Source organism: Chionomys nivalis, chromosome 1, assembly GCF_950005125.1.
Source record: "Chionomys nivalis chromosome 1, mChiNiv1.1, whole genome shotgun sequence".
In the NCBI taxonomy this organism is placed as follows: Eukaryota; Metazoa; Chordata; class Mammalia; order Rodentia; family Cricetidae; genus Chionomys; species Chionomys nivalis.
In genome coordinates, this window is record NC_080086.1 from 26363975 (window position 1) to 26378834 (window position 14860).

At 44.0% G+C, this 14860-nt stretch overlaps 1 protein-coding gene across 15 annotated transcripts in view; it reads right to left on the reverse strand.

Moving 5' to 3' along the window:
• Positions 1-14860, reverse strand: part of Znf384 (zinc finger protein 384) — a 33400-nt gene that overhangs the window by 11333 nt on the left and 7207 nt on the right. For 7 of the 15 annotated variants that reach the window (XM_057768010.1, XM_057767910.1, XM_057767928.1 and 4 more), the window contains exons 3-7: positions 4329-4399; positions 3793-4030; positions 3510-3557; positions 2976-3312; positions 2110-2202 (exon numbers count right to left, since the gene is read on the reverse strand). In XM_057768010.1, coding sequence (XP_057623993.1) covers positions 2110-2202; positions 2976-3312; positions 3510-3557; positions 3793-4030; positions 4329-4394 — 782 coding nt within the window. In that variant the 5' untranslated portion in view covers positions 4395-4399. The remainder of the gene's footprint in view (positions 1-2109; positions 2203-2975; positions 3313-3509; positions 3558-3792; positions 4031-4328; positions 4400-14860) is intronic. The other 8 variants (XM_057767964.1, XM_057767972.1, XM_057768019.1 and 5 more) reach the window with 4 other exon arrangements.

The window sequence follows — 14860 nt, forward strand, 5'->3', positions numbered from 1 at the left end:
AATACTATGTACAATTACCATTAGACTACCTATATATAATTTGAAACAAATTAACGTCTTTCTCTTATTTAAAGCTTGAACATGATTTTACTAAAGTTTAAAAGAAAAACTGCAGGGAAGGCAAGATTTAAAAAAGCTTGGCAGATGTCTAAAGGAGGAAGACAAAAAAGAAGAAAGCCGTATCATTGGAGTTAGGCATGAAGGTTCAGCTACAGGACAGTCTAGCAGTTACACGGGTCGGAGAAACTTCAGAGAAAGAGTGAGCAAGTCCAGAGTGTTAGGGAGAGCCCTCCTAGGCTTGAGGCACTATCTGGAGAGGAAATGTCACACTGACTAAGACCAGCTGACAGACCCAACATCCCACAGCAGCCCCACAGCAGCTAACTGGTTTTGGCTTGAGAGGCTATGTAGACCAGGCTGGCACTGAACTGATCCTCCTGCCTCAGCGTCCCGAGTACTGAGATTGCTGGTGTGCTCCAGGTACCACATCCAGCTTAACAAATTTTCATGATCAGACTTGGGTGCCATCCCCAAGGTATCTCATTATGTATGTACAAATATTCCAAAATTTGAAAAAAAGACAAAGTCTTGACCACTTCTCGACTGGAAGTTCTAGGAAGTCAAATAAGTACTTTACTGTAGGGTGCTGGGTAGTTAGCTGATTCAGGACAGTTTTGGCAGTGGGAAGGGAACGCTAGCCCACACATCATTTACTCCACTGCTTCAATGGACACCATGTACATCAGATACAGTGAGAATGGTATGCGATATAATGGCTGGGATTCAACAGTCACTTTGAATTATTATACCAGTTTTTTTCTAAGATGCTGAAAACAATTAATTTTTATTTTTTTATTTTTTATTTTTTGGTTTTTCGAGACAGGGTTTCTCTGTGGCTTTGGAACCTGTCCTGGAACTAGCTCTGTAGACCAGGCTGGTCTCGAACTCACAGAGATCCGCCTGCCTCTGCCTCCCGAGTGCTGGGATTAAAGGCGTGCGCCACCATCGCCCGTCTCTGAAAACAATTTAAATGTTCAGATTTCTCCTCGAAATATTTTCACACAGTAGATCTGACTGACCTTCCCATTTATGTAAATGGGAATAAAGACTTCGAGCTAAGTTGACTTGTCCATAGCAACAGCACCTAATTCCTCCAAAACCCAGCCATGCTACTGACAACTGGGAAGAAGTAGTTGACGTACAATACACAAAAATCAGGATTATTTTTTTTAAGTTCAATTGCACAGTAAGAAAGTCAGGATTCTTTGTCATTTGGAAGATTCCTTTGGATTTTAGAATTTTAAGTTTCTGATGGAATTTTTTTCAACTAGGACATAATTAGTCAGAGTTCAACTTCAGGGTTCCCTTTAAGAAGTATAGGGGCTTTCCAGAATTTCAAAAACACTAAGGGCAGAAGTTCCTAGAAGGCTTCCTTCCAACTATGTACTCACAATTCTTTGTATACATATACATGTATGTATTCATACAGAGTTGGGGAACTTAGCACGGAGAAAAAAAATTAGCTTGGCAGAACTGAGGACCCTTGTCAACCAGAAGGGTTGCCTCTACTACTTCAACATGGTATATAAATGCATCTCATGTCACAATGACCTCACTTTAAGCAAATACATTAAAAAAAAAAAAATCCAGGTATCTACACAATCAAGTAATAAGGGATTTTCATTTCAACTGATATAATAAAAGAATGCCTTTAAATGAATCAAACTTGTCAGGTACCTTTATAATATGGTATGATGTAAACATTTTCCAGGAACACTTATTGTATAAAGTGGGGTACACCTGTAATAATAAAGCTACAATGAACTTCTGAATTACAGCTGGAATTCTGCAGTGCTCAATATATTCTGTATAGCAACACCGCCCTCTTTTTCACGTAGAAAGAGGTATTTAAACAGTGTACTTGTGGATACTTTCCATAGAACTATACAATTCAAGTAAATAATGCTACGTAATGATTAACTCTAATCTTTCTGACCTTCCCAACATGTTAAAAATTATCTATACTCCCAACAAATGGGAGGCATACAAAGAATTCTCCCCATTTTACAGATGAGGAAACTGAGGCGCAGAGAGGGAAAAAGGACTTGCCCAGGGTCACACAGCAAGTTCGTGGTGGAGCCGGGAACTGAATCCATGAGCCCAAGGCTCTGTCCATTTCCTGTGCCGCAGTTCCCTTCGCTCCTAAAATGGGAACAACATTGCCCATCTCGGTACACTAAGGACAGAACCAGTCTCCCAGCCATGCAAATCTGCCCCTGTCTATATACATCAAGGCTGTGATAATAATTAAACCCATTCTGCACATCGGGACCAAGTGTCCAAAACCCATTAGGGACCCTGAAAGTTCTCAGGGAGATTAAAGTTATTTCCCTTTCTAAGGGCAAGGAGTTTCTCTGTACACAAGGCCACGTGCCAATATGCATGTGCTTTTGTGGAACAACAACATGAGAGAAAGTGGAGGATCAAAATGACTTCCAGGATTTAGAAAGTGAGCAAACAAGTCACTTTATAAGTATGCTATTCCTCCCACCTTTTCAGGTAGATTCCTCCCATCCCAAACCATGCAGGGGCTAAAGGATTGCACAGGGTTAGGTAAGATGCTTACCAGAAAGATTTCTTGGAAAATAAGAAACAGAAAGGGAAAAAGGGGAGCTGCAGACATTGTCTGGAGCCCAGTTGGAAGCCTTATTGCAAGAGAGAAACTCTCCTGTCATTCAAAAATCAGCTAAGGATCATGACGTCCGAGTTTTAAAGGGAGGGTGGGCATGGAAGAAGGGGCTAAGCAGCTAAAGTGCCAGCAGCTCCACCTTCCTATCACAGGACACCTGGACATGCAAGTGGCTCTCAGGTGGATAGCTGCTGAGCAGAGCCTGACTTGGGACAGGACCCAAAGAAGATAGGGGAAGCTTGAAACAGTGGCCCCAAACCCATCCTGCCCCTGCTTTGATTCCTACCTGTAGGTCTTGCCATCTTTGTGATGGTCATCGTCGTCATCAGGGGCAAGGACATAAGGGTCATTCATCTCAGGAAGCCCTGATTCCAGCATCCGCTTCTTCTTGCGGCCCCGAGGAGGTTTAGGAGGAGCCACATTGCCACCTCCACCACCACCTCCGCCTCCTTCCTCAGCTAGGGTTGATGCTACCTTCTTGGAGAGGTCAGGGACCACCTGTAGGGCTTGTGAGCCAGGGGGAAGAGCTGAGACAATCATGGGAGCCGATATAGGGAAGGTCTGAGCTGATGACGCTGTGGTCACAAGAGAGCCTGAGGGGGATGTGATTACCAAACCAGGACCTAGGATTGGGAAAAAAAGGAGATAGGGTCATGCTGTTCACCTCTGACCTAATCTATTTCATTTCCCCCAGATAGTGTCTAATCAATCCCTCACCACCACCCTCCAGCCCATTACTATTCAGGAAATCCCAAACCCTGTACAAAAATAATGGTTTGCTAACCCCTGTCCCCAGACCCCTGGTAACAGTGAGATTTACCCCTTGATTGACTCCCTTCTCTTCTCCACCTCTGAGAACAGGAGACTCCTTGATTCAGAGAAGGAAAGAATGTCACCTCCTCAAAGGCAGGGACCGCATCTTCTACTTCTTTGTATCCCCCACAATGCCTAGCACATTGCTAGGCACACAGTAGGCACTTAATAAAAATCTGATTGAGGAATTAAACACATACCCCACTCCCCATGTCCACAGAGCCCTCCAGACTGGGGTCCTGATCGTGAGAGATCAACACCTCAGATTGGAGAGAAGCAAGGGTGCTTACCCGCTGTCATCAGTCCTGTAGATGGCACAGGGACCACAGTAATGTTCTGGGTAACAGATGCCTGACTGTGTGGGGTCAGCTGCTCTGACTTGGACTCTGTGTCCATGCTAATGCCAGAGGACAGGGACACTGAGGCAGGCACTGTCAGCAAAGTGGGATAGTGAGGTGGCGCCAGTCCACAGCCCTTTTCTGGCAATAGCTGATCCTTCATCTTGTTGATGAACATTGTGTTTTCAATCTAAAAGAAAAGGAGGGGGAAGAGGAGTACCCTCTTCAGACTGAGCAGGCCTGATTTTTGTCTGTTCCCTAAGGATGTTTTGTTGCCTTCTCCTTGGAGATCAGGGAACAAGGGGTTGATATCTGCATTTCTGGACGGGAGTCAGACCCAGACACTATGGGACTCTCAGTGATAGCGGACTCAGTGAAACAAGGTGTGTTTTACTTTGCTTCAGCCTCCATATAGTAAGAACATCATGAAGAATGTACTTTGCAGAGTTGAAATAAATACTGGGAAGAACAAAACAAACACCACTTACCTGCCCTGAGACTGTGGGGATAGAAGGCCAGAAGTACGGGTTAGAATTGAAGTGAGACTCTTCCATTCTACCTGAAAAGAGATAGACCACCACCTCACACCCGGGAATAACTGCTGAATGCTAGTAATGGAGAAGAGCAGTTGATGGAATTCGGGTCTCTGGCACCTGACCATGTAGCGGGGAATTAACAGTCAGGACCTCCACATCTAGACCAGACAAAATGGCACTGGGCTATAATTTCAGCACTCAGGACACTGCAGGCTGAGGCCAGTGTGACTACTTATTGAAACATTCTCTAAAAACAATATATGAATAGAAAGGACCACTGAGCAGTATGGCCCACCCCCAAACACAATCTTTAATATTTATGACAAAATCTATGCACATCTCTGAGCCACAAAATGTTTGCCAAACTTCAAAAAGCCAGAATTGGTATTTTACTTTGAAGAGAAATGAAGCTATGAAAACGAGATGCACCAAGGCCACACACAGTCTATCAGTCACGAGCTTGAAAACAGTCACGTTATCTTTCACCGTTCCCCCTTTCCTTAAATCCATTTTCCTCAAATTTTTTTTTCCTATTTCCAATCAACAAATCTATGAGCTACAATTCTACATAGCTTGGAAAGGTTTTAGGCTGGCAGAAACCCAAACAATCTGAACAGCCGAAGCTGGCATCAAACTGGTGATCCTCCTACTTCAGCCTCTTGTCTATCTAGGATTATAGGTTGGCATGCACCACCACACCTGGCTTATAATCAATACTGGAATAGCAGATGATACCTGGGATAACGCCACACAAATCTCACCAAGACTAAAGAATAGGGTGTCTCATTGGGTTACATACACGAAGGGCTGAGCAGAAAGAACCAAGGAATTACCAGTCTAAAAAATTATAAAGGAGTATGTATATGTATACACACACACACACACACACACACACACACACACACACACACACACACAGTGTGTACACGCATGTGCCGGTGTCGTTGGAGGCCAGAAGAGAGAACTGGATCCCCTGGAGCTAAGGTTATAGGTGGTTGTGAGCCACTCAATAAAGTACTGGAAACTGAACTTGGATCCACTAGAAGACGGCCTCTTCAAACACAGACCACCAGTTTTAAAAAGGGGTTCTGGCCAGGTGTGGTGGTGCATGCCTTTAATCCCTGCACTTAAGAGGGGAGATTTCCAGTTAGCTTTAGGTTAGTCAGGGCTAAATAGTGAGGCCCTGAAAGAGTTCTGGGGTCTGAAGAGATAGACCAGCAGGTAAGGATAAAGAGCACTTGCTGTTCCAGCCAACACCCTCTTCTGGCCTCTGCAAGGACCCTGAATGCATATGTGCATACATACATGCAAACACATGTACTCTCATGTACAAATAATAAAATGAGCCAGGTGGTGACGGAGCACGCCATTTATCCCAGCACTTGGAAGGCAGAGGCAGCCAGATCTCTGAGTTTGAGGTCAGCCTGGTCTACAGAGTGAGTTCCAAGACTACATAGAAACCTTTTCTCAGGAAAGGAAAGATAGATGGATGGATGGACGGACGGACGGACGGACGGACGATAAACAGACAGATAGATTAGATAGAATAAGGTGAAAAATCAAGAAGGTTGGAGAGATAGCTCAGCAAGCATGAGGAGCTGAGTGTGGATCTCCAAAACCCACAAAAATTACAGGTGGGCAGTGGTCCACCTGTAACCCTAGCACTCATGAGCTGGAGTCAGGGGCTGCCTGGGCAGCCAGACTATCAGAAGGAGTAATTCTGGGTTCAACCAAGAGACCCTGCCTCAATTTATATGGTGGAGAGTGATCCAGGAAGACACTCCAACTCATCACAGACACACAAAGACACACACACACACACCTCATGGTATGCATGCATATGCACACACATATATACAATAAATAACTGAGCTGCTCAGAAGGTAGAAGCAGACAGACCTCTGCGAGTTTCAAGGAACAGAAAAAGGAACAACAGGAATAAACACTGCCACCAAAGAATAAACATTTGAAGAGAAGAAAATATCAATTACTCTAATTTGATTGTTAGAATCCATGTATCAAATTATCACATTGTCCTCCATAAATATGTCCAATTAGTAAGGGTCAATTAAGAAACAACAAAAGACACTGTGCTGAGTCAAGAGCAACCAGCTTTCAGGAGAGAAGGAGGGGCTGTGAGCAGAAGCTGAGCAGCTTCCAGTGAGGACATGCTGGGGCTGACAGCAGACACCAGCCTCAAGGGAGACAGAAGCCAGTATGCCAACTCCAGAGTGGGAAAGACTTCCAACAAACAAGTCCAGGCAGGAAAAATAGTGGGTTTTTTTCTTAAGACAGGATTTCCATGTAACCCGGGCTGATCTGAAACTTGAAACGTAGGCCAGGTTGGCCTAGAATTCATATTTACCTGCCTCTGCCTCCTCAATGTTGGAATAAAAAGTGTGTGCCACCATACCCACCTTTCTCTGATTTTTAATAATTTTAAGGCTTTATTTTTACTTGTGTATAAATACTTGCTTGAACATATGTGTGCATCGTGTGCATGCAGTGGCCTCACAGGTCAATCCCCTTGGGACTAGAGTTACAGCTGGTTTTGAGCTGCCATAGGGGTGCTGGAAATCAAACCCAGGTCCTCTGAAAGAGCAGCCAGTGCTCTTAACTGCTGGGCCATCTCTCTAGTCTAACCCCCTCCCCAACCTGAGACAGGGTTTCTCTGTGTGACTCTGGTTGTCTTGGTACTCACCCTCTAGACCAGGCTGGCCTTGAAGTGAGAGATTACACCCAACTCCCTTTTCAACTTTTAATTAAAAAACAAAAACAAAACTTTTGAGACAGAATCTGATATAGTAGTCCAGGCTGGCCTGGAACTCACCAACAATCTTCCTGTCCTAACATCCTAAGAGCTAGAATTAACAGACATGAGCCACCATGACTGGCTCATCATACGGACTATTCTAGTAGGCAGCATCCTCAGTTTCCCCTCACTTCCTATGTCCTCATGTTTACACTGAGTACAGGCACACACAAGTCACAGTACACAAGTGGAGGCCACAGACAACCTGTGAGAGTTAGTTCTCTCCTACTACTATATGTGTTACAGGAATCAGTCACCAGAGTTGGTAGCAAGCGCTTTGCTCTCTAAGTTCAAATCCACACAAGGAATGAACTGTACTTCAGCCAAGGAAAGGAATGCACCAAATCTGTTGCTGACAGCTTCATACAAGTAAGGATCAATACTAAATGACCAAGCAACTCCAGGTAAATCTGGTCCTGAGTTACAAAAGTCACTCTAGGCATCCCTAAGGGATTGGTTCCAAGACTCTTTCCCAACGGACACCAAAAGTACACGTTCAAGTCCCTTTAAATTATTTAAAATTTCATTTCTGTCTGTATAAGTGTGCATGTGCATTCACATGCATGCCACATTTATGAAGGTGAGGGGGTATCTTAGGAGAGTTATTTCTCTCTTTCCATGATGGGAATCCCAGGTATTGAACTCAAGTTGTCAGACTTGGCAGCACATTTACATCCAATGAGTCATTCTTCAAGTCCCTTTTTTAAAATGACAGAGCTGGCTGGCGGACATTTCATCCCAGCGTCAGGCCTACCTCAAGCTCCTGGACCAGTTTGCAGAGTGAAGGGCCAGCAAATGTCTCGGAAATGCCCCCACTTGCTCCAGCAGCCGCTGTCTCATGCCCTCCTGTTTTTAGCATGCTGGAATCTCCACCGTGGCACTCTTACCGTGCTTAAAGACAACTGTCCCTTACTGGAGCAAAGAGGAGCAGGTAGCCTTGATAAACATGAGAAGGCCAGAATGCCCGTGAGGAGAGTGATGCTCAAACAGGCCAGCACCCCAGTGATTGCCGCAGAATAAAGCGGTTTAGAATGAGGATTTTGGGGAAAGAGGACATTTGACGAGGCTCTGACTGGGTGACTTGCTTTTAGGCTTCCTAGAACCCAGTACCTGAGAATTGAGAGTTGGTTTTCTTATGGTCCCTGGCCCCTTCTGAACTCTGAGCTTAAAGGCTTGGATTGTACCAAATGTTGCAGAGGCCAAAAACAGAATAAACTGCCTTTTCCTAAGGAGCCCCCCCACCACAAAATGACAGAGATGGCAAGAAAGAGAAATGATTCCCACATGTTCTCTGACCTCCACATGTATACTATGGCATGCATATGCCCCTGCACTCTCACACACATCACACACACAAAATAAACCAATATTGTAAGACATGTATTGGTAACATCACATATACACATCTCTACAGATTACTTATAACTACCAAACAGAATGCAAATGTAACATACATGGCTGTTGTACTATATTCGTTAGGAATCAGTCCTAACAGTTCAGAAGAGTCAATCATCTCAGGCAAACCCACACAGCACACCAGCAACAATGTAACACTTCTTATTCAATCTACAGATAGGGAGGCTAATCTGGCTAAACTTTTTTGGGGCAGTGATCATGTGTTCTACACTGATGTCTTCTCACTGACCTTGACATAGCTCAAACATTACTTTGTACTGATTTGAATATAGTGGGCTCAGGGGCTGGAGAGAGAGCTCACAGGTTAAGAGTCCCGAGTTCAATTCCCAGTAACCACATGGTGGTTCACAACCATCCATAATGAGATCTGGTGCCCTCTTCTGGTATGTAGGCATACATGCTGGCAAAATACTACCTACAAAATGAATATATAAATAATAAAAATAACTTTAAAAAATATAGTGGGCTCAATATGTATAAAATTTCAAAAAAGATACTAGCAGCTCAAACGTTAACCATAACCTTTTTCTTTCTCCTCTTCCACTGAAGAGAAATAAAACAGAAGTTACTGGGAGTGGTTGTGCACACCTTTAATCCCAGCACTCGGGAGATAGAGGCAGGCAGATCTCTGAGTTCGAGGGCAGCCTAGTCTACAGAGTGAGTTCTAGGACTTCCAGGGCTATTACACTGAGAAACCTTGTCTCAAAAAAATTGAACAAAACAAAAAGCTAGTGGGACAAGCCTAAGCTATAGGCCAAGCTTTCATAATTAACAATAGTCTCCCTGTTGTTTTTTGTGAGCTGGCGGCCCAAAGAAAAGTCCAACTATAGTGGTTACACCTTCAATCTCAGCACTTGAGAGGCAGAGGCAGGCAGATCTCTGGTCTACAGAAAGAGTTCCATAACAGTCAGGGCTATACAAAAACACTTTCTTGAAGAAACAAACAACAAAAACAGGGTACTGGATGTCAGTATATATGTGTGCATGAGCAACAGTGCACGCATAGAGGGCGGAGGACAGTTCTTTCCCCTATCTGACATGTGTTCTAGAAATCAAACTCAGTCTCCAGGCTTGACTGGAAAGTATCTTTACCTGGCTGATTCAGTACTCAAGAAAGTGACAGAAAGACCTTACAGTGTATAGCATATACTGGCCTCTACTTACTTTCTTTCTTTCTTTCTTTCTTTCTTTCTTTCTTTCTTTCTTTCTTTCTTTATTTATTTATTTATTTATTTTTCTGTCTGCATGTGTGCCTGCAGGCCAGCAGAGGGCACCAGACCCCATTACAGATGGTTGTGAGCCACCATGTGGTTGCTGGGAATTGAACTCAGGACCTTTGGAAGAGCAGGCAATGCTCTTAACCTCTGAGCCATCTCTCCAGCCCCCTGGCCTCTACTTTAATTACAAATGCTGCTGGGATTAAAGACATGTATCATCAATCCTGACAAATCTAAATAGCATGAATTATTATTTTGATTTGGGGGGGGATGCTGTGTGTGTGTGTTTAACAATTTTCTTTTCTTGGCTAGGAATGGTGACGCAGGCCTTTAATCCCAACACTCACAAGGTAGGTGGATCTCTGTGAGTTTGAGGCCAGTAGGGCTACACAGTAAGTCCCTAATTAAAAATTCTTTTCTTCACATTTTATTTCTATTCTGTAGCATGTTCATACTACCATACATGTGGAGGACAGAGGACAACCTGCAGGAGTCGGTTCTTCCCTTCCACTATGCAGTTTCTGGAGGCTGAACTCAAGTTATCAGGCTTGGCTTGGCGGGACTGCCTTCACCCACAGAGCCAACTGACTGGATGGCCTTGTTTTTGTTTCTTGTTTTTTTTGAGATAATACCTCACGTGACCCAGACTTGCCTCTACTGGGATTAAAGACGTAACACCAAGCCCAGTTTCTGCTCTTTCAAATAAGGAATCTGGAGAACAAGGAACTAAACCCAGGCAGCAAAGAACAGGTTAAGGAAAAAGACTCTGCTAGATGAGGGAATACATTTCCGTGATACCAAACACTTGGGGGGGGGGGTGCAGAAACCAGAATCAAGAGTTACAAGTCATCCTCAACTACACAGTAAATTTAAAGTCAATCTGGGCTCTAAAAGACCAGTCTCAAAAAACAAAAAACAAAACAACAACAACAACAAAAGCAATTGACTGTGGTGGCTCACACCTAGGGTCCCAGTCCTCCAGAGGATGAGGGAGTCCAGCTGCCATGAGTTTGGGGTCCATGAAGCCCACCTCTAGCCGAGGTGCTATTATTGGCAGTTAATGGTTGCTGGAATATCGGGAGCCATTTTTCTTCAGTAAGTAGTCCTACACTCATGTTCATGCAAACAACATTAATTAAATGCAGCAATTAAAAAAGACAGGAAGTAGGAACAAAGAAGGGCTCCAAAGGGAAGGGATAAAAAAGGGTAATGGGGGATGGGCATGAACAATATACATTACATACATGTATGAAGTTGTCAAAGAAAAAAATTGTATTAAACAAACCAGGAAGCTGCGAGTGGTGGTACATGCCTTTAATCCCACCACTCAGACATAGAGGCAGGCAGGTCTTTGAGCTGGAGGCCAGCCAGGTCTACAGAGCAAGTTCCAGGACAGCCAGGGCTACAGAGAAACGCTGTCTCAAAAAACCAACCAAACAACCAAACAAAAGAGGAATTAGAGAGATGGCTCTGTGGTTAAAAGCACATTTGTTCTTGCAGGACTCAGGTTCAGTTCTCAGCACCCATGCATCAGCACACAACCTCCTTTACATCCAATTCTAGGGCTCTTTTCAACACTGCAGACAAATGGTTCACATACATACATACATATCAGCCAAACACCAATACACATAAATCTTGAAAACACACATGCACCGTAAACGGGCCCATAATCCCAGCACTCTATAGGAAAGGAGAGCCACACGAAATTCAGGGCCGACCAGGACTGTACACTGAGACAATGTCTTTAAGAGTAAAGAAGAGTTTCTGGTAGAAACAAAGACCATACAAACGAAGTAACACAGTATGGATGTGAACTCATCCAAGCACTCAAATTTAAAAAAATTTGGAGGCTGAGAGATAGCTCTGTTGTCACAGTGCTAGTCACATAAATCTGAAGACTTGAGTTCAATCCCCAGAACCCACACAGTGGAAGGACAGAACAGACTCCCACTATTCATGCACTGTCCTCTATACGCACATGCTGTGGGATCCTATGCACTGTGAGTACGTTTTGTTCTCACTGGTTGATAAATAAAGCTACTTTGGCCTATGGCAAGACAGTGTAAGAGTATAAGGCAGGAAATCCAAGCAGAGATATAGGTGAAGAAGGGCGGAGTCTGAGAGACACCAGTAGCCAGAGCAAGATGCAAGATGCTAGAGCACAGGTAAACCCTATACACGGATTAATAGAGATACGTTAATTTAAATGTAATAAGCTAGCTAGTAATAAGCCGAGACATTGGCCAAACATTTATAATTAATATATACATATAACTAACCTCTGAGTGGTTATTTGGGAACTGGCAGGCAGGAGAAACATTAAGGTTTTTGTGTACCGTGGCGCGCGCACGCACGCGCACACACACACACAAAATGTTAGCAGGTGTGACCTGAGAATAATACTTGTAAAGCCAAGGTACACAGGTGGACTGACTGGCACCCTGGGACTGTCTGGCCAGCCAGTCTAACCAGTGAGTACCAAGTCTAAAAAAATAAAATAGCTCCAGAGGAACAACACCCGAGTTGTCTTCTGATCTCCATTCACTTGTACAAACACCCTTTCTAAGAATTAACTACTTGGGCTGGAGAGATGGCTCAGAGGTTAAGAGCATTGCCTGCTCTTCCAAAGGTCCTGAGTTCAATTCCCAGCAACCACATGGTGGCTCACAACCATCTGTAATGGGGTCTGGTGCCCTCTTCTGGCCTGAAGGCATAAACACAGAATATTGTATACATAATAAAAATTAAATATATATATATATATATAAAAAAAAGAATTAACTACTTTTCAGGGAGTTCTCAGCCATGTCTTCAATTTTTTTCTCTGAGACAGGGTTTCCCTTTGTTGCCCTGACTGTCCTAGAACTTGGTCTGTACACCACACTGGCCCTGAACTCTGCCTCCGGAGGGCTGGGATTAAAGGAGAGTGCCACCACCGCCCACCTCAAGTTGTTTGTTTTAATAATACTGGGAATTGAATACAAAGCCTCTCTAACTTTAGCCAAATGTGCTCTCCTACTAAGCTATGCTCCCAACTCCTAAACTGAAGTTTTGGGTTTTAAATTTTTTTTATGTGTACGAGTGTTTGTCTTCATGTATGTGCATGTACCATGTACATGCTTCATATCAACATTGAAGAACCTGGAACTGGAGTTACAAACAGGTGTGAATTGCCATGTGGATGCTGGGAATTTAATCTGGGTCCTCTGCAAGAGCAGCAAGTGTTCGTAACTGCTGAGCCATCTCCCCAGCTCTCCAAACTTAAGGCTGCTTTATATTTTTGAAATAGGGTTTCTCTATGTAGCCCTGGCTGGCCTAGAACTCATTATGTAGACCAGAATGACCATAAACTCATAGAGATCCACTTGCCTCTGCCTCCTGAGTGCTGGGATTAAAGCTGTGACAACCATACTAGACAAAGTTATTGATATCAGCAAATTGGTATGTAGCTCAAGATCATATTCTCATGAAATTTCACTTACATACCAACATAATTCACTCTGGAGCAGAGTGTGACGGCACATGCTTATGTGCGCAGCACTTGTGGGAGCAGAGATCAGGGATCAGGAGTTCAAGGCCATCCTCTCCCTTTGCGACACAAAGGTCAGTCTGGGATACAGGAGACTGCTATCTCAAAAAACAAACAGCCAAGGACTAGGAAGACGGCTCAGCAGTAAGGGTACTTGCTGCTATGCCTGACAATCTGAGTTTGACCCCATATTCCCACACAGTAAGATGAGAGAACTGACAACTACATGTTGTCTTCTGCACATGCACAGCAGCACACCCAGGTCCACAGACGTGCAGTTATTAAAAATTAAACAAACCCACCACCTTAATCCCAGCACTCGAAGGACCTCTGAGTTCAAGGCCAGCCTGGTCTACAGAGTCAGTTCCAGGATGGCCAGGGCTGTTACACAGAGAAACCCTGTCCTGTAAAAACAAAAAACAAAAACAAAACAAACCAACAAGAACCTATAATCCCAATATAGATAGCATAATCAAGTCACAAGAAGTTGCCCAAATACCTCAGCTCTTCTCTTATAGCAATGCCTTCTGCTTCCAGTCATTCAACTATGTCTCATGAGGTGTACCCTATGAGCAATTGATTGAGGTAGAGAAAAAGAGAGTCTGGTTTACTGATGGTTCTAAGTCCTATGCAGGGAGCACCGAGAAGTAGACAGTTGCATTACAACCCCTTTCTGGGACAACCTGAAGACAATTATTCACTGTAGGTAGAAGACATGGTCATGGGCTGTAGCCAATGGACCAGCTGAATGGTCAGGGACTTGGAAAAAGCATGATTAGAAAATTAGTAAGAAAGACATATGGGAAGATGTATGTGAGTAGATCTCTCCAAATAAGTGGAGGTGAAAATACTGTGTGATGAGCAAATGCTCATCAAAAGGTGACTTCAGCCGAGATGTCTAATAATCAAGTAGATGGGATGACCCATTCTGTGGACAGCAAGCTCCCCCCTTACCACCATCCCTGTCACTGCCCAATGGACCCAAGAACAAAGTTGCCAAGGTGGCAGAGATAGAAGTTATGCATGGGCTTGACCACATGGTCTTCCACTCACTGCTGACCTGGCTACAGCTGCTACTCACCACAGGCACCACTCCTGGGACTATGAGCCAGCAACCTGGTGGCAGGATGACTACGGCAGAGCACTTTCTTTTGTTTTTTATAAATCTATTTATTTATTTGTTTGTTTGTTTATTATGTGTACAGTATTCTACCTGCACACCAGAAGAGGGCACCAGATCTTACTATAGATGTTGTGAGCCACCATGTGGTTGCTGGGAATTGAACTCAGAACCTCAGGAAGAGCAGCCAGAGCTCTTAACCTCTGAGCCATCTCTCCAGCCCCTCAGAGCACTTTCTTCATGCAAAGAAAACCTCTTTGTCCTTACTGGAACAGACACTTACTCGGTCATCAATTTGCCTTTCGTGCTTCTGAACAAAGTACCGTCTGTGGACCTACAGAGTGCCTCGTCTACCGCCATGGTACTCTACACAGCACTGTTTCTCCT